We start from the raw sequence: 26,736 nt of genomic DNA on the forward strand, positions 1-26,736 counted from the left end.
CTTATAAGATTTTTTTTTTTTTTGCCATCTGAATAATTAAACATCTTATTCTTTAAAAACTAATGGGTCATGATAGAAAATGGGTTTAAAAGCTAAACAATCACAAAAATATATATATATGAGGACCGTTAAGCATATGAAAACAAGTTCAGTCTCATAATTAGAGAACTAAAAATTTCAACGACACAGAGATATTTTTCATCTCTAAAATTAGTTTTAAAATAAAAATTATTACAGTCGTTGAGGCTGAGAGTAATAGGCGCATGCATGCATTTGTAGTGGTAATATAAATTAGAAAACTCTCATGCAGGGACATTTTTCAATTTCCAATAAATGTACATATGAGCTTAGCTTAAAAAATATGGGACACTTCACAAATTTGCATGTCATTCTCATGCAGGAACCACGCTAATCTTCTCTCTGTCCTAATTTTAGCACATGTGCTGCTTTTACTAAGACAGATACGTTTATCCTCATTATGTGGCACAGGAAACCAGGACTCAAAGAAGTTAAGTAACTTGACCAAAATTATACAGTTATAAAATATCACAATTCTGGGTTTATCTCTGCAGTTGCATCAACCCAATATGGTAAGAATGTTATCTCATACTTATCAGAAGGTCTAATAGGTCGTGACATACAAATTTGATGAACAAAAAAGAAAAAATAATAATTACTCAGTAAATGGCCTTTACTTGATAGCAGCAGTTGAAACGAACAACGTGAAGAGGGGTGGTACTTAAAGAGGTTTTGATTTTTTTATAAAACAATTATCTTGGCCTTTGCAGCAGGTCAATGTCATGAAAAAGAAAGTTGGGGTACAGTTTGCTTAGATTAAAACAAGCACAACTGCAAAGTGTCCTCCCTGATTTTTTTTGGCTTTGAGAAGACCAGCCATAATAGACATGTTGGGAACAATCTGGGGAACTTGAATATGGACTGAGTGGAGATAAAAATAAGGAATTATTATTCACTTTTCGTTGTGTGTGATAACAGAAACTGTCCTTTAAAGGAGAATTTTTTTTAATTAAAAAAAATAATTTTTTTAAAAGTTCTTTTACTTTGGAGCTACATGCTGAACTATTCAGTGGTAAAATGTCATGATGTCTTTATTTTAAAATGGTTCAGTAAAGCGATTTGTAGATAGAGGGAATGTGGCAAAATATTGACCACTGCAGACTCTAGGTGGAGGATATATAGGTGTTCTTTGTGGTATTATTCTATTTCTCTGTCTGTTTGAATATCCTCAGGATAAATTACATATGAAAGAAGAGGCCCTTGGGAAGCTCTGATCCAAAGGGAGGGCTCTAGAATTGTTCCACGGGGCTTGGTTCCTGGCCCTGTTCCTTACAAAGACTGGGAGGACTAACACTCACTGAAACCTAGGTTTGGCAAGATGGTCACTGGCTGGAATCTGGCTAAAGGAACCTTAATAAGAAGAAGGTAGGGTGGTGTGTACGGGCTTGAAAAAATGAAGAGCCTGAGAAAAGCTGTTAGAACAGCAATTTTCACCAAAAGGGCAAAAGAGCATTAGTTGATGGCAAGTCATTGTGAGAATGAAGTCACACAACTGTCAGGAAAATGAATTTCAGGTCAGTCTGCATTTCTGGAAGCAGATAATCCAGAACGAGGGGAGTTGAGAGTCCCTCAGGCACATCGGGCCAGGTGCATCTGGAGTTTGAGATTCCACTCTGAGTGCCTTGTTTTGAGTGGCCCTGTGTGGGTCCAGAGAGGGTGGCTGGGTCGTGTCATATTGGCCAAAGAACCTCAGGATCAGAAGTTTAAAAAAGACTAAGAGGAACATGGGTGCAGAGGAACCCATCAAATATTTCATGGGTTTTGTGCAAGACGGACTAGCCCTGTGTAGGCAGCTTCATAAAAAAGAACCAGGTACACTTGTTACAATAAAATGAAGACTTTTTGTAAAGATGCCAGGGAAGGACTGCCTTTGCTAAATGGAGAGCATTGTGCGCACCGTTCATCGTTCATCGCTCTCCTTTCACGCTAAGAGAACAATGGTAAATTTGAGACAAAGAGAGAGGAAAAACAAGACAAAGTTCTTCAGAAGTTTGAAATGCTACATAAGCTGAAGCAAGGTTTCTATTTGCTGGTACTAGCATTTTGATAGCAAAATTTCCAAGGGCTGGAGATAAAATTTATCTGCGCTGGATGCTTGCCTAACGTTTGCCGTTTGCAAGCACTGTGTTGTCCATGTTCACGAAGACAAATAATTACATTGATAGTTTATCCAAAGCTAGGTAGCCCTGGTCACTTTTCAAAGTTTTTATTTGTTTGCTTGTTCCATCTTGTTTTGTTTTTGAGTCAGTGAAACATTCATGTGGTTTAAAATTCAAAGAATAGGGGCGCCTGGGTGGCTCAGTCAGTTGAGTGTCTGACTCTTGATTTTAGCTCAGGTCGTGATCTCACGGTTCTTGAATTCTAGCCCTGCGTTGGGCTAGACAGTGTGGAGCCTGCTTGGGATTTTCTCTCTTACTCTCTCTGTCTCTCTGACCCTTCCCTGCTTATGCTTTCTCTCTCTCAAAATAAATAACCTGAGAAATGAAATTTAAAAAATAAAAATAAAATTATTTATTCAAAGAATAAAGGAATACTATGAAATATCTCCTCCCTCTGCCAATTTCTGGGCTCCAGCCATACAGTTCCACTCCTCAGAGCCAACTAATGTTAGCCAAAATCTTGTTGTTGCATGCATGCCTTACTCTTTACCTAATTTTCTCAATGTGAGAGTCTAGGAAGCAAGGGTTTCCTGACTCTTTGGCTATGTGACCCATAAGATGCTTTCTGTTACACAGGACCAAGTAGAAGCCAATCCCAAGGGATTTAGGAACAAGTATTCCTTGAAACAGCAAACACCAGCAAATGCCTAACTTCGCTATTCTGCAGTTTACTGGCCAGGAAGTGAAATGCCTCGCCAAAGACTTTGCAAGGGAAAGATAACATCTGTGGGGGTAAATATGGCTATTTCTTCTCTGACCAACTTTTCCAGCAAAGTTATACAATTGCATCTTTGTTCTTGTCCAGAGAGCTGGATGGCTGGTGCTATGGAGCACCATATTATATGTCATATACTATTGTTGGTATCACTGGGGATTTATAGTGAAGAGTAACTCATGCTTATTTACATATTGGCCCATCCACATGCTCTTCATTTATGTCTCTCTGTGTTATTTCCCCAATGGAAACAAGTTCCTAATACCTAATACCACTGCCCCCAATTCAGGGAACTCAAGCTCCTATTTTCTCATATTGCTTGGCAACTGGGAATGGACTTTTCTTGTAAATATCTTTCAAATATGCATCTGGGAGGCTCCTGTGGGGATACGCTGTTAGCATGAGATATCATTCTCATCCTCATTAAGTGATACATTTTTCTAGAGAGACAAGAATTACGTGTATGAAACAGGGATTGTACTTAGGGCTCTCAGTCTTTAAGAGTGTAAAAGTTTCCTACGATGAAAAAGTTTAAGAACCACTGATATTGACTATTGTTCTCAGTCACCACACTAGAACACTGGCAAACACCAGAACGTTATTCTTCTTGATGAGATTTTGGAAACACCCTTGTACTCCAGATGGGGACTTCTTGAGACTTAGGAAGCAGTCTATCTGACTAAGCATATAATATTCAAATTACCTCAAAAACTCCAAATAATTGTGCTTGGGACATGTATTTCTCCCTAATTCAGGGGTACAGATACCCCAAATCCCTTTACTGGATATGTTCATTTACAAAAGAAGAAAGAAACATTTTTATCCATGGTTTGTCTGTCCTTTGGCAATGATCTGAAGTGGAATCATGATTCATGTGTGCTCTGAGAGGAAGTGCGTATTACTTCCGGAATTACTGAACCCTAACTGAACTGAAACCAAGAATCATAGCCTACCAGAAACATAGGGCAATCGATCAAGTTTTACTGGTTTTGGGGGGGTTTGTGTGTGTGTATAAGAAATGAGGTCAATTTAGGTACCAGGCCATTTGTTAAAGATTCCTGAAGGCTGTTCTTCAAATACAGTCAGCACAGAGGTTGGTTCTCGCATGTTGGCCCAGCGTCCATTTAGCCAGGATTTGGGGATTCTACAAGGCTATTGTACCCTAAAGAAGGGAAGGGACCTTTTATATATGAGCCTGAAGGTGGGTATGGACCACTTGTGCCTATAAATACAATATTTGTAAGCCTAGAGTTTTCTTCTGTCTCCCTCACACTGCTGACACATGGACCAAGACAGAGGTGAAGGTGTACATTCTCCAACCAAAGTAACAAAATGACAAAATACAAGCACATGGTTTAGACACGATGGAGCAAAGATTAGATGAATATCTGATTACACACAGGGCGCTAAATGACATCACGTGAACGGGGCAAGACAAGGCACGGTTCCTGTCCTTGACGGTTGCAACCACTAACCACTTGCCATTTTCCCCATTGCATCACAGTATCCTCTTGTCATCTGCCAGTTAACTGACAGAGATAAGGACAGAAAGGTGACCTCCGTTTCCCTTTCATTATGTATTCATAATAGGTTAACCCACTGAGGGACTTCCCAGAGCCATCTCCAGCCCTCTGCTCTGAAGAAGAGCTGAAATAATTTTCACAGGAAATTCACGTCTTAGAAACAGAAGGGTGTTGTCTATTACACCACAATTATGAATCCTAAAAAAATAAAACTAATGACACTTGAAATGTTCCACTTGAATCAGCAAGTCTTTATCATCTTGTAAATTAGACCACTTGTATTTAGGAAAAGTGAGAAGAAGATTGCCAAGAGCTAGAATTCTAGCAACTCCCAAGAAGGCAAAAGTGAGTCACCTTTTTGGCGACAGGTGGGTATTTATGAGAATGCGCTAGCATCAGAAACAGGCTTGGTTAACTTGTTTTCTCTTGGTGAGTCTGGAAGAGGATGAGCTCCAACCACTCATTGCCTCATTGTCTTGCCTACCGGCTCCTTTCCGGGCAAGGAAGAGAGCTGTGTCTCCTGCAGAGATTTGTAGGTATCTGCCAACAGTCCATGGAAGACAGCTGTCCTGGGGCCCAGAATGGGCAATCTGTAGTGAATGCTCTCTGGGGGATGGTGCAAGAAGAAGGAAAAGCAAGGGCTTCTTAGAATCTATTTTTAAAGAAATTCAAAGTATCTAAAGGTCACCAAAGGCTTTTGTTCAACCTTATAAGACAGATTCAAAGTTCACATAAGAATTCCTTTTAGGAGAACCATCTTTAAGCTTCTACAAATCTTGTCAAGGAGGTCAGAAAAGAGTACCTAGAAGCAAAACTCAAGTATTAAAAGTCGTGGCCAATTAAATAAAAAGTGAATGTAAAATGTGTCTGCAGTTGTAATGTGAGTCAAAGGGAAAAGAGGATTCGATGCTTAGAAGTCTTTTCAGGGACACTTATATGGTTCTGTCTTCAAACAAACAGACTCACATGATCTTACAAAAAGTTGCAATATTACTTGCATGTCAAAATGAACCTTCATTTTATGAAATGATTTAATTTAGGGTTCCTTAAATTCCTCATCATCCTGACCTCTTCTTCAAACGTGATTCTAGTTACAAAAAAGTTGGTTAATCTTCAACTTTTCCAAAAGACACATTGCTTGAAGGAGAGTAAATTAGTGCATGAAATAACATCTTTCTATTGGAAGTCACTGAATGTAAGGGACTTGGGAGTCCTGAATTCTCTGCAAAGCTCCTCGCTCCAGCTGAGTGAGAGCTAAGAGATGTCACAAGACCACAGACCTAGGATCCGGTTCAGTCTCGTCACTGGAATGAGGAAACAGAGGTCCAGGGTCACAGGCACTGATGGACTGAGGACCAGAATCCAGCTCTCTTTAATCCTAGCTCAGTGTCCCCTCACTGTGCCAGGTGGTCGGCCAACTCAGGGGGTTTGCATCTCTACCAATGTTTACCGACAACAAGAGCCTGTGTCATGAAACGCCAGAGTCAATGTAAGTGAACTAGAAGAAATCCCCATCACTTACAGAGATAGGCTCTTTCCGTTTACTTGGTTCTTACCAATAATTACTGATAACATATAAAGGTTAGCTGACTCCAGAAAAATACTAGAAGTCGCGGCTGTCATCGATGAGAAGAGTTAGGCAGTGACCGGCAGAACGTTCACGGGGATGAGTCAGCCTTCTGGCACTTGGAGCGTTTCCACAGGCGGTGTCACACAGGCGGGCGGCAGCTTCGGCAGCAAGCGCTTTGGCAGGGACGCGTCTCAGCTTTATAAACTGCTGGGGCCAGAGCCCTGTCAGCAGTTGTTCTGGGCTGATCAAAGGTGAAGGCTGCTTGTACTGAGTGTCTGACTCTCAGGTGCGGGGGCGAGGTGGTGGGTAGGCAGAACGCTTCTCTGGTTTTACAGGTGGGAACACGGAGGCCCAGACCGTTTAAACAATTTGGCCAGTCCTGTACAGCAAGCCGAGGCGCTGAAGTCAGGCCTCGTTGCTTCTAGGCTGGTGCTTTTACAAACACCTCGGGGAAGGTTAGAATAACCGAAGTGAAGCTTAGAGATGTCACAGTAGGTCCACCAGGCTTTAGCTCATAGCCAGCTCCGTAAGCACTCTCCCTGAAGTCCTCCTCCAAGACTGCTGCCCTTGGATGGACTCTAGGGGCGAGAGCCATAATACGTCCAAGAACATAATGTGCTCATGTTATGTACACAAAGTCTGGCTCTTACATCGGTAATTGAAATACACTCCCAGCATTAATAAATTGATGAAAGGCATCTTATCGCACTGCCCTATAGAATTACAAAATAAACATTCTTGCTGAGGGAAGGGCATGTAAGTGTGTGTGTGTGTGTGTGTGTGTGTGTGTGTGTGTATTACTCCTTTGTGAGGCAGGCCTGAAAAAGTCCAGGTTCAGGGTAAACTCAGAACGAGTGTGTGACTGGAACAGAGAACACTGTGACCGGCCGTACATGTCGGTCACCCAGTGTTCTTGTGGCTTCAAGAAAATGAGGTGGTTGCAAACCGGTGAACAGCAGAGTGTGCGCTTTCCTTGGGTGGATGCTCTTAGCTCGAGGCCCTTCAGACCCTGGGGCTAAATGAGAGCCATGACCGAGGCCGGTATTTGTGGCTACCTAAGAAGGGGTTCACTGGGACTTGGCAGCCTTTGGCTGCACTCACATGAATGTCTCCAAACCTCAGCTGTTTACCATTTACCATCCCAGCAGGATACCCCTTCTATCTTCACATTTCGTCTCTGGATGCCTTCTCAGGCAGTTCTGGCTCTAGTGCCCCTGAAGCCTCCCAAGATGGAGCTCAGACTTTTCCATTTGAATAAGCATAGAAAGTGACCCTGATTTGCCTTACTGTGTGTATCAAATGAAAGAAAAATTGGAAGTGGCTTCAGTTAATACGGGAGCATGTGAGACGATGGATAAAGTCGCTAAAATGATAGCCTATGCTGTACCAAACCCCTGAGTTGCACCACCCCAAAGAATGACCCACACCCACCTTCACCAACCCAGTGTTGGCTTCTCTAGAAGATGAGACACAGGTCAACACTGAAGCTGGAGTTAGATGGTATCCTTTTTTTCTATTAATAGCAAGTGGACATAAGAATAACGCAGGGCTGCTGCCAGGAGAAGCAGGTGGTTTAGGAACCTGTGGGGTGGAAGGTTCAGGCCTTCGGCGAGGCCATTCCAGGGTTGTGGGCATGCAACTCCTTCCCCACGTTAACTGGTACTGTTAGGACTGCCTGAGATGGAATGATCTACTTTGTGCCCCATTTCCATGAAGATTCTTCAGCAAGTAGATTATGGGGCTCTTTAGAAAGAATGAGGCGGCGCCGTATGGCATGGAGAGGACCCAGGAAGGAAAATGGCACAGATAAAGGCCAGTGAAGCCTGGGGAGGGGACAGGTGGGCTGGTGTGAAGGGAGCATGTCAAGGCCATAAGCAGCATGTGAAACAGGCCATAAGCAGCATGTGAAAAGAGAAAGGGGCAGACAGTGGGAACGTGTTCAGATAATTTAGAACCTATTTTAGGGATTAAACTTTTCATCCTACTACTGTGGGGGTTGTATGTCCCCCAATACAAGTACTCTAAAAATGCAAACCTGTTGAGATGTCATTACAGGAATGTTTGGGTTCAGTCTTGGCTTTTGGTGGAGGAAGACTCATCATTCTGTTTGGAAGAAGCAAGAAAACACATTAGTTATGTGACCAAAGCTCAGTGGAAAGGAATGTACCTTTATACATTTTAAAACACAGATGCTGTCTTGAGTCTGGCACCTGTTAACCTGGCGCTTAGACCGCTTGGCCGCAGTGCGAGATGACTGGACCAGAGGCTGCTGCATCTCAGGTTCTTCTTGCTTTATGGATTTTGATAAAAACTTCATTGAAAAAATATCTTATTCACTGTCAGAACATGTATGGTCTAAAAACAGAAGGAACCAAGAATCCTCCAGTGTCCAGGAAAACATAACAACTCTTCCAGATCAGTAATCTACCCTCCAAGTGCAAAGCAGAATATTTTGGTTAGAACCTTCGTATTTCATTTCATTTCATCTCATTTCATCTCATCTCATCTCATTTCATTTCATTTCATTTCATTTCATTTCATTTCATTTCATTTCATGTATTTTTGCTTTAAAAATCCCTTTTTATTCCCATCAATATAATTCTGTTTGACTCATTTCTCTACTTTTGAGTGTTACTAAAGCAAAACAGAAACCATTTGGAAACACTTTGTTGTTAATCCAACTTCGATTAAGTAAAATTTTATACAGATTTTTACAGTTTTTTTAGGTTTTTTTTTTAAAGTTCTTATTTTAATCACCTGGTGCTCATCACAACAAATGCATTCTTTAATCCTCCTCCCCTATTTCACCCTCCAATTTTAGAGAAAATGTCTTCACCACATCCTATTTCTCCCGGCAGCTAAGGCTGTGGAAGTGACCCTCGACCAAAACGCATATGAGCCCAAACCATTTCTATATTAAATTGCTTAATTTCTAAAGGCTGACAAATCTGTAAACTTTGATGGGATATCTAAGTCTCTACACTCATTTCATGGTTTCTATTTCTACAAAGATTTTCCAAGATTATTTTTACTTTGTTACCAAAAATATGGCCCATCTGGCCAGTTTATTTTACTCAACTGTCATTGGAGGATTCAGTGGGACTAAGAAAAAAAAATCCCTTCTATCATCCATGTTGAGCAAACCAGAAGGTGGTATTTGTCAGACTGAATAATTTAAGGTTTATTTGCACTATAATTCAACAAATATATATCCCTCCACTAATATTTCCTCTCTGTCTTTCTTTTTCCCTCTCTTCCTTCTTTCTTGCATTCCTTTCCTTCATTCCTTCCATTTTACACACATCCTTTAATTTTTACAATGGTTACAATTTAAGTCACTTTTTTTTTGGGAATGAAAGAGAGAGAGAGAGAAGCGGTGCTCACTCAAAGCAGGACTCAAGCTCATCCCATGTGGGACTTGAACTCATGAACTGTGAGATCATGGCCTGAGCCAAAGTCAGATGCTTAACAACTGAGCCACCCAGGCACCCTAAAGTCACTTTTTAAAAACTATTTTTTCAGTAAGTACAATTCTACCTGAGACTCATAAACTGTGAGGACCAATTTAATAAGCTGCAGACAGAACCAGGATCTTACTTTATAGTCACACTAGCTAAATCTCAAACAGAAGTGGTCTGTTTTCCTTCAATACATTGAAAAAAAAAATGACGAACCTAATGATACTTCAGGTTAGTGTTGACATGATTTTAGGGTTGGCTCAACCCTTAGTCTAGCTCAAAAAGAATAAATCAGCTAATTGTTTAAAATCAACTAATGATTCTGGAATTTGGGACTTTATTTAAAATACCAAACTTGCAAGATAAATAAACTGGGGCAACAAATTTCAAAAATGCTTTCATTGGAGCGTGAAACTTTTGCTCAGAAATCTCAGACTTTAGATATTTCAGTTTTCCATTTAAAGTTGATAAATAATATTTAGTCGAATTCCTTTTATTATGGTCTCACAGGAGCCTTTTAAAAGTATACAGTCAGTGTAGGTCAATGTTATCAGTGCTGGAGCCTGTCGAGTTCAAATACACTACCCATTTCCTCCCTGACCCTATCTCTTAGGGCCAGGCACCCAGGACATGGGCTTCATGCCTCTGAGTCCACATCTCAGCTTGGAGTGAATTTCATAAAAAGAATCATAGCATCTACTGCTGTCCAACATAAGGTTACCAAAAACAAACAAACAAAAAAACCAAAAAAACCCACAACTATTTGTTTTCCCATATTATTTCCTTCTATATGGGGAAAAAAAAGTTGAAGATTGTCATTAGATCACATATAACTTTTTTGATTGGTCACATTAAATCTGACTATGACTGTAAAGCAAGTCTACCTATATTGGTGCCTTATCCAGGATGAGTTTGCAGTTTGAGTTTTTTAATGAAGTAAAAACGGAGTCTTTCTTCCCTTTCTGAGAGCTTGAATACAGAAGAAAAAAAAAAAACACCCTGAAATCCAACTCATCAAAAATCTGACTGGATTTTATTTTTTATGTACTTGACCTTGTTAAGAAAGCAGCAAATGACCACCACACAAACTGATGACAGCAATTTTTTTTTTTTTTTTTTTTTAGTAAAAAGTAGCAGAGGATGTCCTGGACTGAGAACAGATTATGTGGGATCTCCCATATCTTCTCAACACAGAAGTCATCTGCATGGAGAATGTGTACTCAGTTCTGCCTGAGTTACCAAAGGAATCTTCTTTCCTCCCCCTCGTACTGTTCTTGGGGAGGTGGAAAGGCAGATTATACTTTCTACCATAATTTCAATAGTTGTTCAAGCAAAAGGATGAAAACAACGATTTTGGTCTAACTATCTTGTTTAAACAGGAAATGAAACCGGTCAAGAAGCCTATTCTCTAAGCATTCCCTGAACATTCTACTTCCTATGTTTCTCAATCCACTGTCCTGTGTCCCGAAACTGATGTAATAAGAATTAAAATGATGTCCAGGGGCGCCTGGGTGGCGCAGTCGGTTAAGCGTCCGACTTCAGCCAGGTCACGATCTCGCGGTCTGTGAGTTCGAGCCCCGCGTCGGGCTCTGGGCTGATGGCTCAGAGCCTGGAGCCTGTTTCCGATTCTGTGTCTCCCTCTCTCTCTGCCCCTCCCCCGTCTCTCTCTGTCCCAAAAATAAATAAACGTTGATAAAATGATGTCCAGATTGAAATCTTAGACTTACCTATGACTCATTAAATTCTCAAAGGATAGCTTCAGATTATGAGGGATTATCAAAGTTCTTGGTTGTACCTGAGGAAGAAAATCTCATTTAGAGCAGTGCCCCAACCTCTATTCCAATTTAAATAAATAATGCACCACCTTAGCGAACTCAAGTTGTATCTAGTATTAGAATCATTCACATATTCTTTTGTGACATGAATGAACCAGAGGGGATCACCTACCCACAACTCATAAGGTCTATGCTCTTCCCAGGTTATCAGCTTTTAAAGTTAGAAACCTCAAGATTGGTAAACCCTCCCATTCTCTTCGTGGAGCTCACCTCCAATATCCTTCAGGTCTCAGAGCACCTGTCAGCCCCTCTCAGACACCACTGACTCCCGGACCACTGTTAGGTAGTCCTCTGCCTTCCATTCTCACTGTTCCCTAGGCTTCCTCTATCAGAATATTCCTAAGGTTTTTATTGTATTTACTTGCTTGATGTCTGGTTTCCCTCATAGACTTTCAGCCTCACCACATGTCTCTGTTTTTGTACTTCCAGGTTCTAACACAGTGACTGTTTAAGAAGTATTTGTTGATCAAATTTGTGAAATGAATGAACCCCTTTTGAAGCACACTGGAAAGTTTTAAGTGTGTCCTTCACATAGGACTAAAGTAAATTATACGGTTACAGTATTCCCGATTAAGACATTATTTTCTTGAACTTTTCCAGGTTTGTTACTAGCACTAGACATTGGTTTTCTTTTGGGGCTCAGGCTTTCACTGAGAATCATATTCCCCCCATTATTTCTCAAAAGGTATTGTAGCCATGACAATGAAAAGACAGTAACAAAATGTGAGTGCAGATGTTCAGCTGGGCTACTCATTGAGTGACTTGCGATTTAAATTCATGACAGAGCAAGGGTGCCTGGTGGCTCAGTCAGTTAAGCGGTTAAGTGGTAAAGTGGTTAAGCATCCAACTTCAGCTCAGGTCATGATCTCAAGGTCTGTGAGTTCAAGCCCCATGTCCCGCTCTGTGCTGACAGCCCAGAGCCTGGAGCCTGCTTCAGTTTTGTGTCTCCCTCTCTCTCTGCACCTCCCCTGCTTGTGTTCGTTCTCTCTCTCAAAACTAAAAAAATAAATAAACTTACGACACAACAAAACTGCAAATTAAGGACCTTCAGAAGTGCTTGCAAATAGAGAAAAATATGAATATTAAATCTATAGAAATGCCAAGCACCTACTGTATTTAAGCAGATTGTTGTAACTCTTTAGTTGAGGGAAAGTGAGGGGAGGGGGAAGAAGGAATGATCCGGTAACCGGAGCATCTGGGAGTGGTGAGGGCAGCAAAGACTTCGGTGAGAACCTGAGAAGAGGTTTCTAGATACATAGAAGGGATGAGAATGAAGGAGACACACTGCTTTTTTCCAAGTTTCTTCTGAAGTTGGCTCCATTCCAAAGAAATATGGAGGAAACTCTCTACCTTCTCCTGATTAGCATGACCCCTTTTCAAAAGCCCCTAAATCCAGCTAGTACTACTGTATGCATGAGTGGGCTACAGGGGCTCCCCCAGAACAAAGCTACCATTTTGTCCCTGAGAAGAAGTGCGTCATGTGGTCAACTCCTATTCAGTCTTGAAAACCCTGCATGGTCTTCTTCTTGGAAGACTTCCTGGATATCCACTTTCCATGCTCGGCCCACCGGGTCCATTTCTGTTTCTATTCATCATTTTATTGTCATTATTTGTTTATCTGTTGGCTCCTTAAAGGCAAGGCTTATGTCTTATTCTTTTATTTACTTATTTTGCCTTCATAGCCTAAGCACCTGGCCCATGGTAAGCAATCAATACATATTTGTTTCAATGAACTGAATTACATAGACTTTTGAAACCAGTTAATTTACATATGTTAGAGAATGCCTCTAACTTCCTACAGTATGTTCACCTTGACATCCTACTTTGAAGGGGCTTGAAAGCGTGTATTAGAGAACAACGCAGATAACAGAAGGACTACAAAATAGATGTTTTAAGGGGAAGCTCAGCTGTTTGGAGCAGAGAAGTGGCAAGAGACAGTTTACATAAAAGTTAGGCGGATACCCCTGGTGACTCACAACCATAACTTTCAGTAGGCGTTACTTCCACACTAAATAGTTGAGCTCCTGGTGTGGGGTACTCATGCAGGTATATTAGTAGTTTGTACATGCCAGGTCCTGTTTAGGATTTTTCTGTTTTCGGTATTCATCCACTTTATGCTTTTATTTTTTTAAATATTTTTCTAGTGCTCATCTTTTTGTAAATCCAGACACCATAAGATTCACCATCTCAGCGTACAACTCAGTAGTTTTTAGTAGTGTCACAAAGTCGGACAACCATTGCCACTATCTACTTCCAGAATATTTTCATCAGCCCAGAAACTCTGTCCTCATTAGCACTCATTCTTCAAGTCTTTGGCAACCATTACCCGTTTGCTATTTCTATAGATTTGCCAATGCTGGACATTTCATATAATGAAATTAATATAACACGTGGCCTTTACTGCCTGGTTTCTTGTACATAACGAAATGTTTTCAAGCTTTATCCAGGTTGTAGCATATAGAAGTACTTTCTTTTGATGGCTGAATAATATTCCATTGTATGGATTGAATCACATTTTGTTTATGCATTTATCAGTTGATAGACCGTTGAGGTATTTTCATTTTTTGGCTATTATGAGTAACGCTGCTATGAACATCCTTGTACAAATTTGTGTATGGACATATGTTGTCAGTTCTCTTGTGTATATATCTAGTATGGAATTGGTGGGTCATATGGTGACTCTACAGTTTGAGGAATTGCCAAACTGTTTCCTAAAGCAGCTGCATTGTTTTACATTCCCGCCATGTGTGGGGGTCTCAGTTTCTCCATATCCTTGTCAACACTTGCTGTTGTCCACTTTTTTATTACAGCTGTTCTTGTGGATATAAAATAATATCTCATTATGGTTTTGATTGCATCTTCCTAAAGGCTAATGATGCTATGGATCTTTTCATGTGTTCATTGGCCATTTATATATCTTCTTTGGAGAAATGTTTTTTGAAATTTCTTGTCCAATTTGAAATCGGGATGTTTGTTTTTTATTGTTGAGTTGTAAATAGGGTTTTTTGGGGTATATTTTGGATTCTTTTTTTTCCCATTCTGTGCATTGTGTTTTCATGTCCTTCATGGTGTTCTTTGCAGCAAAAAAGTTTTTAAGCTTGATGAAGTTGAATTTATGTATTTTTGTTGTTATTTGTGCTTTTGGTAACATATCTAAGAAACCATTGCCTTATTCAAGGTCATGAAGATTTACACCTGTTTTCCTCTAGAAGTTTTATGTTCCAGCACTTACAATTAGGTCTTTGATCCATTTGTAGTTATTTTTTGTATATGATGTGAGGAAGGGCACAGCTTCACTGTTGTGCATGTGAATATACAGTTGTCTAGGTACCATTTACATTAATTTATGTAAACATAAATTACATTTATATTAAATTGTCTTGACACCTTTGTTAAAAATTAGCTGTTTGGGACCTCTTATTCTAATTCTTATGGAGACTCCGGATGTATGTAATTAAATTTGATTTTTTCTCGTTCATTTTTTTAACTGTTCAAAAACGTAAGGTTCTATTTCTGGACTCTCAATTCTGTCCCCCGGATCTATATGTTTATCCTTAGGCCAGTACCACAAAGTCCTGATTACTGTAGCTTTATAGTAAGTTTTGAAATCAGGAAGTGTGAGTCCTGTAACTTTGTTCTTCTTTTTCAAGATTGTCTTAATTATACTGCATCTATTGCATTTCCATACGAATTTTAAGATCTGCTTGTTGGTTTCTTCAAAAAACTCGTATGAGATTTTGAGAACGATTGCACTGAACGTGTAGACCAATTTGGGAGTATTGCCAGCTTAACAATGCCAAGCATTCCAGTCTGTAATTATGGTTTTTTTTCCATTTGTTTAGGTCTTTTAAAATTTATTTGTATGATATTTTATAGCTTCTGATGGACAAGTCTTGCATTTATTTTGTTAAATTTATTCCTAAGTATTTTAATTTTGTGATGCTATTGTAAATGGAATTGTTTTCTTAATTTCATTTTTGAATTGTTCATTGCTAATATATAGAAATAGAATTGATTTTTGTATACTATCTTGTATCCTGTAACTCTGCTATACTCATGTATTAGTTTTAATTGTTTTTTGTGGGTCCCTTAGGACTTTATGTATATAAAATTATGTCATTTGCAAATATAGTTTTATGCCTTCCTTTCTAGTCTGGTTGCCTTTTATTATTTTTTTTTTTCTTGTCTTAACTGCCTTAACTGGAACATGCAATACACGTTAAACAGAAGTAGCAAGAGCGGACATCCTGGTCTTGTTCCTGATCTAAGGGGAAACTACCCAGTCTTTCTTCATGGAGTATGACGTTAGCTGTGGCTTCCAGAGACGCACTTTATCAGGTCAAGGAAGTTGCTTCTATTTCTAGGACTGTTTCTCTATCTACCCCAGCAACTACTTCCAACCCCCTCCTGAGAAAGGAGGGTGGGGGTCTCAGTGACTCCAGCAGCTATGCAGTACCCCCAACCCCAGGAGGAGGTTGAGGCTCTATTGCACATAGTGAAGCAAGGATATTTCATGCTCATTTTCTAACTTTCTATAGTTTCCCACCAGATGTGCATGCACTGGTTCTGACTTTCGTGTTTGAGGTCCTTCTTTTGGGGATCTGCAGCAAACGGTAAAACCACAGCATTTGGTTCTGCTCCAGTCAGGTCCGGGCAAGGGCACAGGTCAAAGAGGTCTTGAGAAAGAGAACAGTGCCGAAGTTCCAAGTGAGCCAGCTGGCCAAGCTGGCTGGGGCCCCAGGGTCAGTGCATTCTAAATGTGGACACAGTGATTCCAGGAATAAAACCAGGAGAAGTCCCAATCCCAGTCTCCCAGATTCTGATGGTGCTAGCATTGAACACTGTGATCCTCATGAAGTAGAACATGAACACAGATTGTAACATTCGGATACAGTTCTGTTGGTAGCTCAGTTACATTTCCGAATCCCACACAAAAATTTCACAAAACTGCCGGTCTCTTTCATATCCCAGTAGTCAAAGCACTTTCGCCATTAACATGTCGAAGGAGCCTGTCACCTGTCACCTGTTTGTCTTCCACTTCCTGGCCCTTCCTCTTGTTGCACATCAGCCCAGAGTCAAAGGAGAATCATCGGATATCAGAATTGTTGAGACCCTGCTCAACTCCTACCCTAAACCTAACCATTTAGTAAAATTAACCTTTGACCCAAGCCGGACTGGCCCTAACCCTAACCCTCAAACAGACCCAAGTCCTAACTCTGACCTGTATGGCATCCGTGTGGACACGGTGCGGACACAGGCCTCTTTCTGCGGCAGCTCTGACAGATGGTAGGGCTTTGTCCTTGTGTCCTCCATTTCCCCTTGCTGTCCTCTTTCTTTTCTTTTTAATTAAAAAGATTTTTTAAGTTTATTTTTGTTGGGGGGGGAGGGGCAGAGAGAGAGGGAGAGGGAGAATCCCAAGCAGGATCTGCACTGTCAGCGTGTTAGCCTGACTCAGGGCTGGAACTCACGCACCATGAGATCATGACCTGAGCCGAAATCAAGAGTCAGATGCTTAATGGACTGAGCCACCCAGGCGCCCCTCCTCTTTCTTTTCTTAATACTCCTTCATTCCCCACCATTCTGCATCCCCAGTTACAGACACCTCCCACTAGCTAGAAACTACTATAGAATCTCTCCTTAGCCTTTATGCTGAGGTGCTGGTTGAACTGATAGACCCAAAGATTAAGCTGCTTCTTTCATGACTGTAATGGTAGAGGCAGATTGTGTATGTGTGTGTGTTGTGTTGTGTTATGTTGTGTTGTGTTGGGGAAATTTGAGGGGGGAGAAGTTCCATAATCTCCTGAACCACTATAGGTGTGAGATTACCTTAGGATCTCAAAGTAAAGTGACTCAACTCATCTCTTTCCCTCTGACTCATCTGCCTTAATTTATCTTTTGGTTTGTTGAAAATGGGGAGGGTTTATCATATTGTGTCAGGTAATAGTACCCCCGGGGCCAACAGGTGCTTATTTGCAGCCCTTATCAAGGCCTTCCCTGCAAAAAGCATGGTCTCGCATCACTGGGCTCTGGTGGGGAAGGGGGGGTATTGCTGTGCCCTGGGATGCCCCAGCTCCTTCTGTCATCCCACTGACCTACCATTTTTATTTCTTGACATGTGGAGCACAGCTGCTTGCTTCTGATCAGCATGGGGTTACTCTTGTCCCTCCTGGCCTGAGGAGAGAGAGAAACAGAGAGAGGTAAGGAAATGGTGGGGGGATCTGGGGCAACAAAGAAGGGGAAAGGGGTGGAGGAGTAAGAGAGGTAACAGTTATTCCTTCCATAAAACAGAGAGGGAGTCTCTGGTCTCAGCCCCATCCCGGGTGGACACGGAGTCCAGGCTTGGCTGCAGCTGGTAGGTTCAGAAAGAGTTGAGGCAGGGGGGTGAGCCACAGACTAGTCAGTGACCTCAGGACCCCTGCATACAGTAGTATAGGCACAGCTTACCCTTTTTCGCTCACACTGACCTCAGAGTCACGAGGCAGGTTCATAGAACGTGTATAATATGGGGGAGAGGGGTCACAGGGACAAACAGAAAATGACTATGAATTAACACCCTTTCCTGTCATTTGATTGTCTGTTGACCTGTTAGTACGTGTGTGTACACCGTGCCCTGACCCCTTCCTGCTGCCGGGAGGGATAGGAAATGGGAAGAGGAGGAATACACCTATGCAGCATAGGGGGGTACCTGGGGTGCGCTCCTAAGACCCTCAGTGGACTGGTCCACAAGTAGCTTCGTCCTCTGAGAGACATAAAGCGTTTGGACAAGGCATTATTACTGAAGGTTTGAGGACTGAAAACTAGGGACAAAGTTGGATTCTTTTGACAAATATTTAAAATACATTTCATTTTTATAGGCCATTTAAAAAGAATCAACTGAGTATTACAATGTTGTGGGTTGGTATGTTAAAGCAGGAGTGTGAACAACTCGATTCATTCATTCAACAACAGACATTTATTGTGAGGCCACCCTGTGGAGGGTGCTGGGCTGGGGCCACAAAGATGAATAAGACATTTTCTGGCCCTAAGGAAGGCCAGGGAAAAACACAAATTCACTCATTTGTCCATTCGTTAGGTACCGGGGTCCCTGAAGCAAATAACACACAGCTTCTGACTTCAAGGGGCTTACCACTCTGCAGACTGTGTTCAAGGAAGCACACGGTGTGGAGGGTGTGGTGACAAATATGTTGGGGCCACAGTGAAACTGAAAAAAGCCATAGAGCTCACCTGGATGGGGGTGGGGTGGGGCATAGAGGGAAGGGCTGAGACGGGCTAAAGGAGCAGGCAATTCTTGGGCAGGTGTTGGTGGGTGAACAAGGTGTGGGGAGGGCATTCCAACGCGGGAAACACCACAACAGCAGGGAAGAATGACCTAGCAGATTGGTTTGGGGAACTGCGGCTAGCTGAGAGTGGACTGCTGTCTGGTATGGGGAGTGGGGAGTGAGAGAGGCCAGAGACACAGAGACTTCTGGGCTTCTGGCAGATTCCACCTTCTGCCAGATCTTCCCTGAGACCCTGGGGGTGGTACCTCTGGGGGCTCCTCCTTCCCTCCCTCCCACCTGTGAGTTCTGAGACTCAGACGCATCTCTGAGGCTGTGATCCAAGGTTGGACGCGCTAGATATCACAGAAGCAGCGATGATACTCCTGGGCCTTCAGAAAAGAGAGACCACGTCCCATAGCAGGAACGGGGAAAGGCTTCAAGAAGTGGCATTTGCACTTAAAGGGTTAAGGAAGTATGCACAGGTGGGCATGGGAAAGGGAGAATCCTTGGGCAGGTTTGTTTTTGGTGGCGTTATAAGCAGACTCTTGTCTTTCCCACAGGACGTTCCTTCCCCTTTTCCAGACTTCTGGCTTCTACATTAGAGTTCATCGCAAATCAAGCAACAAACATATTTGAGAGATCTCGAAGGTGCATAGCAGGGTCTTGCCAGGTTAATGACGACTGCAGATGTGACTGCAGAGTTCCATAACCATGATGACTGTCATCCCCTAGAATCTGAAGACAAAATGGTTTATATATTGTCCTGCCCAGCCTTGTTAGCTCCTCATCCATTAAGACATAGCTTTGGTGTTGCTTTCTCAGAAAGTCCTTCTCCTGACCCTCTTACCATTTTGCATACCCTAATCTGAGTTGGGTGCTTGCCTTTCTGACTCCGTCACAGACTTGATATAGCTTTTTTTTTTTTAATGTTTTAAAATTTATTTTGAGAGCGAGAATCCCAAGAAGGCTCCGTGCTGTCAGTGCAGAGCCCGACGCGGGACTTGATCTCACAAACCATAAGATCATGACCTGAGCCGAAATTAAGAGTTGGACACTCAACTGACTGAGCCACCCATGCACTCCAAGTTGGGTGCATATTTGCTTTTTTGTTGCATTTTGTACTGTCTTTCTTTCTTTCTTTCTTTCTTTCTTTCTTCTGCTTATTTTTTTTTTAATAGGCTTATTTCCTCCACCAGGCTGAGAGTTCTTGAAAAGCAAAAACATGTGTCAAACATCTTTGCATCCCTAGAGCCCATCACAGAATCTGGCACACAGTAGGCATTCAACACAGGCTGGTTGAATGGATGAATCACTGTAAGCGTTTTAAAGTATCACCTATACATACACATATGTGTGTACAAGGAAGTCGAAAACTTCCTTGTTTTCGAATCCCAAACAATTTGGGATTCCATGCCCTGTAGGCCCCAGCTTCCTCCTTCCTGCCTTGCTTTCCTTCCTAGCCCTGGAAGCTTCTGTAGCATCTGCTTCTCACTCTTGGTCTCCTTAAGGCCAGCTCAGCAGCAGTAGCAGGACTGGAGAGTGAATTGTCTGGTGGTTTGGAGCACAGGCCCCTGGTTATGTCATCTGTGGAGTCAGAGCCACCAAGAAAAGCAGCTCTGAAATGTTAATGGGGTTCTCATTTTCCAGGCAGCTGTCCCCAGGATAGCAGATGGAAGCTGTGATGAGAAAGTGAGAGCAACCTTCTGTAGCCCGGCTGAGGAATGAAGCACCCTTGGGTTGGGGCCCAGAAGCCCCGCTTCCCATTTCACAACCGGACACATCCTGATATTGGAGGTTAATATCTGGTGAGTTTCCTAAGCTCTGGCTCATCCCCCAAGTCCTTGGCCTCCTTGAATCTTTGATAAAGAAACAGGGAAGTATGTTTCCCTTCCTTTCCCTCTCTCCACCTCTCTCTCTCTCCCTCTCTCTGTGTGTGTCACACACACACACACACACACACACACACACACACACACACACACACCTCTCCACATAACAAAAACCAAAAATGTAAGCACCCGATGGTCATTTTAGAAACAGCTATCAGAAGCATGTCTGAGGAGCACTGACAAATTTGCCTCCAACCTTCCTGCCTTTTGACACCTCTGTTCCTTTTCTCCTTTCTGCTCTTGCCTTAAATGAGAGACACCTCATTGGTCACCTCTAGTTCAACTCTTTCAATGGATGCAGTGAGGAAATTGTGGTCCAGAAGGGTTAAGAGACTTGTCAGCCCATGTATTTAGTTTCAGTAAGTCAGAATTTCCTTAGATAAAGGGTCAAATGAAGACCATCTTTCCTCAGGGAGAAAGTGGACTCTTAGGATCCATATGAGGGCGTAATGATTCCTATATCTCTTTGAAAAAGGTGATGATCAGAGAGGTATTTTCAATATTAAAAAAAAACCTATGATAATTACACATTTTCCTGCTATCTGATAATAACAGCCATCTCAATTAGAGAATAAAGCTGAATATGTTTTTTTTTAATTTTTTAATGTTTATTTATTTTTGACAGAGAGAGAGAGACAGAGCATGAGCGGGAGAGGGTCAGAGAGAGAGGGAGACACAGAATCCGAAGCAGGCTCCAGGCTCTGAGCTGTCAGCACAGAGCCTGACGTGGGGCTCGAACTCACAGACTGCGAGATCATGACCTGAGCCGAAGTGGGACGCTCAACTGACTGAGCCACCCAGGCGCCCCCAAAATAAAGCTGAATATGGTTTTTAAAACACCCATATGGTTGACTAGGAAACATTTCAAACATACATGAAATATTGTCAACAACTGTGCACCTACTGTCCAGACTTACTAATTTTGGGTTTTATTTCAGGTCAGTGGTGTCATTTTTAAAATCATTTTTTGTTGTTACATGTGCTTGATCAATATAAAGAGGAAAAGGACCTAGGAGTATGCAAAGTAGTTTCCGTGGTGATCACAAGCTTTCAAAATTTAAGATTCAGTGAGAAAGAAACACTCAAACGAGTCCTTGGTGGTAAGAAAACCGTAAGTTGCCCTCCTATACATTCTCCCAGCTGAGTCTCTGCTGCTACAGTGTCTTTAACGGGGGCTTTTTGTCACAGGTCCGCTAAAAGCAAAAGAGATACTGCTCTTGTCTGGACTCGGACTCATTAGGCTAGAACAGCAAACCCAGATCAAAGAGAGGAGACAGGGAGTGGGGGGGTAGGCGAGGAGAGACTGGGGTGGCATTTTCTGCTCCATTGGTAAGCAAGAACTTGAGCTCGGTGACACCCAGCCCAGCAAGTAGGCCAAGGGGTCCCAGGGGGACCCCAGCTGGAGTCCCCAGATGGCCCGATCCGTCTGCTCTGCCTTGCGGGGAGCTCTGAGCAAGGACCTCTCGGCCTCAGTTGTCCAGCTACTGGGATACGCTTGGCTGCCCACGGCACCAGGAGGAGTCACGAGTGGATGCCTGCAAATGGCAGGTGAAAGTCGTGCCTTGTAAAGACCCCGCTCCACGGGGAATGTGTACATGGGGCCGTGTGGAGGCTGCTTTCTTTGTGTTCATTTTCTACTTTTCTTCTTTATTAGCTCTGCCTCTCCTCTTGTGGTTCCTTTTTCTGGTATTTTGTCCCCCTCCCTACCTCTGTTTCTGTTTTGCTGTTTGTCTTCCTCTTCCCGGGTCTTTCAGTCTCTGAGCCTCTGTTTCCTTTCTGTCTCTCTTTAGTGAGAACTGCTCCAGACACACAGACCATGGCATCTGCTCCAGGACTGCCCCTGGGCAGGGCAGGAAGGCCACTTGGAGTGTGGATGTTCAGAGTTCTGCCCTTTGACCTGTGACTGGAAGAAGAAGGGAGCAAGTTGGCAGGACCTTTGCACCTGTGCCCAGAGGCCAGGGCCCCTAGTTGGCTGTAAGGCCACCGCAGCCTCCTGGCGGGTCCCTGATTTAGAGGATAAAAGAAGCGATAGAGTGTCCACAGGGCATTCCACTCCCACCAGATACTTTCTTTCCAGAAAGGAGCAGCTGCGGGCTGAGCCCGGGTTCACCTCACAGGGGACACGTGCTGTCCCCCCCCCCCCCGTGGTGGTGGCCAACTCTGTACAATCCTGTGCACACAGACCTCGTTGAAATAATTTTTATCTTCCTTTAGCCTCCCCGTCTATTTTAGGTACTTTCCCGCGTTTGGCTCTCTCTGTTCAACACAGCACAAGGCATTCAGGTTTTGCCACTTCTTTGGGTCTTCATTTCCTTGTGAGGTCTCCTGTGTCACGTAAAACGTGTATTAAATAGATGTATATGCTTTTCTCCTATCAACTTAACTCTCAGGCGCAGCCAAAACCCCTAAAACGGCAAAAGGTCCAATTTGTCTTCCCTACACCTACTTGCCTTTCTAATCTGTAGGGGCAACTGGCAACTGTGTTTCACACGCAGACACAGGAGGAGAGCGGGAGCAGCGGGGGCGTTTTGCTTTCCCCGCAGGAGTGATGGATTTGTGAACCCCCAGGGCTGCCCGAGACCGGCCTTCTTGGCTCAGCCTGCTCTTGCCTGCCCTCTAGTGGACACTTCTGAGTACTGCTGGCACGAAATTCTAAGCCCTGCAGAAGATTGGCCTCCCACCTGCCCCCGGTCGTTATCAACGCCTTCCTCTGCCTTCCTCTCCCGCCTTTCCCGGCCAGCGGGTCTGGGGCTTAGAGTCTTAAAGCCTCGGAAGAGACTCAGAGCAAACGTGGGATGAGGAGGCGCTCGGTGGCTGGAGAAAGCCTGTCTACATCAGAGGTTCAAAGAGACAGTGACTGGAAGGCTTTTTGCCGGTTCTGCAGCAATTGTCGGGTGGATCCTGTCCCCGCTCAGAACCCCCGGCGCATGTCATGGGGTCACTCGTACCTACATGCCTGTCCAGCGTGTTGGGGGATTAGTGCAGTGACTCTCAAGCACAGCCCTGTCCCTGTCGGTCCCGCGCCGAAAACCTGCAACGTCTCCTCGCTGCTCCTCGCCCCGGGCCCCGCTGCCCTCCCGCTGGGCCCATCCGTCTGCTTGGTTCCCTTCCCTGCAAGCCCGCCGCTGCGGCCTGATTCCTTGACGTTTACAAGCCCTTCTGCACGCTCAGGCCCCGCGTCTTTGCTCCCCGGGCGCTTCCCTCCACTGTGGAAGTACCTTCCAGATCGCATGCGGATGCCACTTCCTCTGGAACCACTCCCTGGCGCTGTCGGCTCACCCCTCCTTTCCCTCCCACCGCCTCGCCTCGCCTCGCCTCTCGGGGACTTTGCCCAACTCTGCTGGCGGCCGTGCACCTGTGCCGTCCACGCACCGTTCGCGGAGGCCGTATCTGACTCACTCCTCTCCCTATCGGCGCTCAACCACATAACTCCGTAAGCAGCTGTCTACCTCTTGACTCGAGGGCCGACCCAATGGTGGCTCGCAGAGCGGAGCTGTCACCACGGTGCGCGTCACCACGAGTGGGGCACTGTGCCAAGTGCTCAGGAATCCCGCCCTGGCACGCTAGCAGCCGCCCCGTGGGTACGTGTACTTTTCAGCTGAGAAACTGTTGGGACGCCAGGGGAGCTCTCTCCCTGGGTCTCAGGGCGCCGCTGACTTCACCCGCATCTTTAAGATAGGAACCCTCTGGGTGGTGGCATATAGGAGTGTCGCCTGGCAGCCGGTCATAGTTGATTTCTGTGAGGTGGAGGGGCCATGAGGACAATATGAAAGTCCACGGGTGTAGGTTGTTGTAGGTGGGACACATGAGGGATCCAGGGCGGTGATGGGACAGTGTCAGAGGCTCCAGACGCTGGGACTGGCTCTGGACACCAGCTGAGAAGTCCTGAAGGCCTCAGGGCATATTTCTCAATAGGATTTGCCCCCGCCCCGCCGCTGCTTTTTGATGATTGTAACTTTTATTCTCAGTGCTGGTTCACTTAAGGTGGGGTCAGTGGGTGGTGCTTATTTGTTTCATTTGGCAAATACCTATGGGACAGTGATGACATTCCAGGCTTACGATCTGCTAAGGACACAGGAAATGCCTTTACATTTACATTCTATGTCATCCTAGAACCACTAAGGGTTTCTTTTCAATTAAAAAAAAATTGAGTACCTTAGATAAGACATCTGGAACTTGAAACAAAATAGGCAAATGCGTATCCTTCTTAGATGAAACCAGAAATGCAGAGGCGTGAGGAGATCTGAAGTAATCAAAACAAGAGCTAGTTAGATCATAGTCTCTGGTTTGAAGAGTCAAGCCGTTGGTTGTTTCAGAGATGCCGGGGCCCAAATGAGCAACCCCAAAATGTGCCACTTTGGCCCGTAGATTATTTTGAGCTGATAACAGTCAAGGCCCAAAAGACTCAGGAAGAAACTTTGACTTTCCCCCTAAGTGCCTAAAAGAGTTTAGATAGAGACCCTGCTCCAGGAAGAGCACAGTCACCATAGATACCTACAGTATAATATGAACTAAGGGAGGTAGACAGGCAGGAACTTGGCAAAGTCTGTTAAAATTCATCTCCGTGTCCCATGGTTTCTGGACGGCCCCTCAAACATTTGTTTACTAAACATTTACTCTTTCCATTCTTCCTATGAATTGTCTTTCTTCCCTTTGAAATCCCCAACCCCTGCCTCCTTCTCCTTGGTTCAGGATGACATATATACCTCATTTGGCCTGACTGTCTTTGGAATCTCATGTGGGTTCCTGAATGTAAAAAATTAAGTTTGATTTTCTCTTGTTAATATGTCTTATGTCAATTGGAGTCTCAGACCAGCCAAAAGAAACTTGAAGAATAAAGGACACTTTTTTTCCTTTCCAACTGAGATAAACCAAGGGACTCCCTGAGAAGTTGTTTTCCATCCCAGTCCTAAAGGGTGCAGGCCAGTTGGCAGCTTTTAAAAGATGGACTTGCCCTTTTAAGTCACTCTGGCTTCTCTGTCCTGTTTGTATTGAACTAACCAATGCCACTTGTGGATTGTCAGAGACAGTGTACAAATTAAGGCAGAAAAAAATTGTTCAGGGCATATGGGTAGCTCAGTCAGTTGGGTGTCCAATTCTTTAAAAAAATGTTTTTAATGTTTATTTACATTTGAGAGAGAGACAGAGCGCAAGTGGTGGAGGGGCAGAGGGAGAGGGAGACACAGAATCTGAAGCAGGCTCCAGGCTCCGAGCTGTCAGCACAGAGCCTGATGTGAGGCTTCAACCCACAGACCCATCATTACCTAAGCCAAAGTTGGACACTTAACCGACTGAGCCACCCAGGCGTCCCAAGTGTCCAATTGTTGATTTAGGCTCAGGTCACGGGTTCTGGGATCCTGCCCTGCATCGGCTCTGCTCTGGGCATGAAGACTGCTTAAGATTTTCTCTCTCTCTCTCTCCCTCTACCCCTTTCCCCCACTCACACTTGCTCTCTCTATGAAATGAAATGAAATGCTTTAAAAAATTGTTCAGCAAAGCAGATGTGTAATGGGTGAAATGCCCCCAGATCTCCTTCTTGAAAAGACCTATGGAGAAGTTATTCATGAGAAGTGCAGGGTTTTTTCATGCCTGGACTGCTTCCTTGGAGTCTGTGTCCCTGGATGCTGAATCCACTCATTTCTTCCCGTGGAACATATTCTTCCTTCAACCGCTCTGGAACATTCTTTCTTTCTAGTCAGGGGGTGAAGCCGTGAAGCTGCAGGGATAGTATCTGTTCTCTTCACAGGTGTGACCTGCCTCGCGGCTGTTGTGGTTCATTTTATTACAGTGTAAGAGGCCAAGGCCAGCAGGGGGCCTGCACATCATAAACTGCCTGTATATGCAGCGCTGTGCATGCCCCTGGCATTCCAGAAATGGAAACTCAGAATGCCAGGAACACCTCTCCTCTCTAATGAGGAAAGATTTCATTGTTCATTGTTCATTTATAACACGGGCACGTGAAAGGAGTTTGGGGTCCCCGAGGCATTTATGGTTTCATTTCTCCTCACCCTGGGCCCTGGGAGAGCAGGGGAGGTGGGTCTGACCCAGCTCCTTTGCTGCCTTTTGTTTGTGAACAGCCGGGCTTGAGCATGACATGCAAATGCTGACCAAGAGACACCTTAGAACTGCTTTAACACTCCATCTCAAAGAAGTAGGGCCTCAGTGTGACCTGAGGGCTCTCGAGACTCATGATGAGTTTGGCTTCAGGTCAGGCACTGGTGCGGCAGCCGGGCCTCACCCTCTGCAGCCC

At 43.8% G+C, this 26,736-nt stretch overlaps 1 protein-coding gene and 1 non-coding gene across 5 annotated transcripts in view; both read right to left on the reverse strand.

Moving 5' to 3' along the window:
* CUNH1orf105 (chromosome unknown C1orf105 homolog) overlaps positions 1–26,736 on the reverse strand; it is a 56,839-nt gene that overhangs the window by 14,560 nt on the left and 15,543 nt on the right. The window contains exons 3-8 of one of the 4 annotated variants that reach the window (XM_040451694.1): positions 24,642–24,729; positions 18,024–18,077; positions 17,435–17,509; positions 11,231–11,298; positions 8,081–8,148; positions 2,910–5,081 (exon numbers count right to left, since the gene is read on the reverse strand). In XM_040451694.1, coding sequence (XP_040307628.1) covers positions 4,936–5,081; positions 8,081–8,148; positions 11,231–11,298; positions 17,435–17,509; positions 18,024–18,077; positions 24,642–24,729 — 499 coding nt within the window. In that variant the 3' untranslated portion in view covers positions 2,910–4,935. Of the gene's footprint in view, positions 1–2,909; positions 5,082–6,015; positions 6,624–8,080; positions 8,149–11,230; positions 11,299–17,434; positions 17,510–18,023; positions 18,078–24,641; positions 24,730–26,736 lie in introns of those variants that run through there. The other 3 variants (XM_040451697.1, XM_040451695.1, XM_040451696.1) reach the window with 3 other exon arrangements.
* LOC121015208 (U6 spliceosomal RNA) lies at positions 356–459 on the reverse strand. The gene has a single exon (XR_005783697.1). It is a non-coding gene; the product is annotated as a U6 spliceosomal RNA (small nuclear RNA).

This window comes from Herpailurus yagouaroundi, unplaced genomic scaffold (assembly GCF_014898765.1).
Source record: "Herpailurus yagouaroundi ecotype Mexico unplaced genomic scaffold, PumYag 205, whole genome shotgun sequence".
Lineage (NCBI taxonomy): Eukaryota > Metazoa > Chordata > Mammalia > Carnivora > Felidae > Herpailurus > Herpailurus yagouaroundi.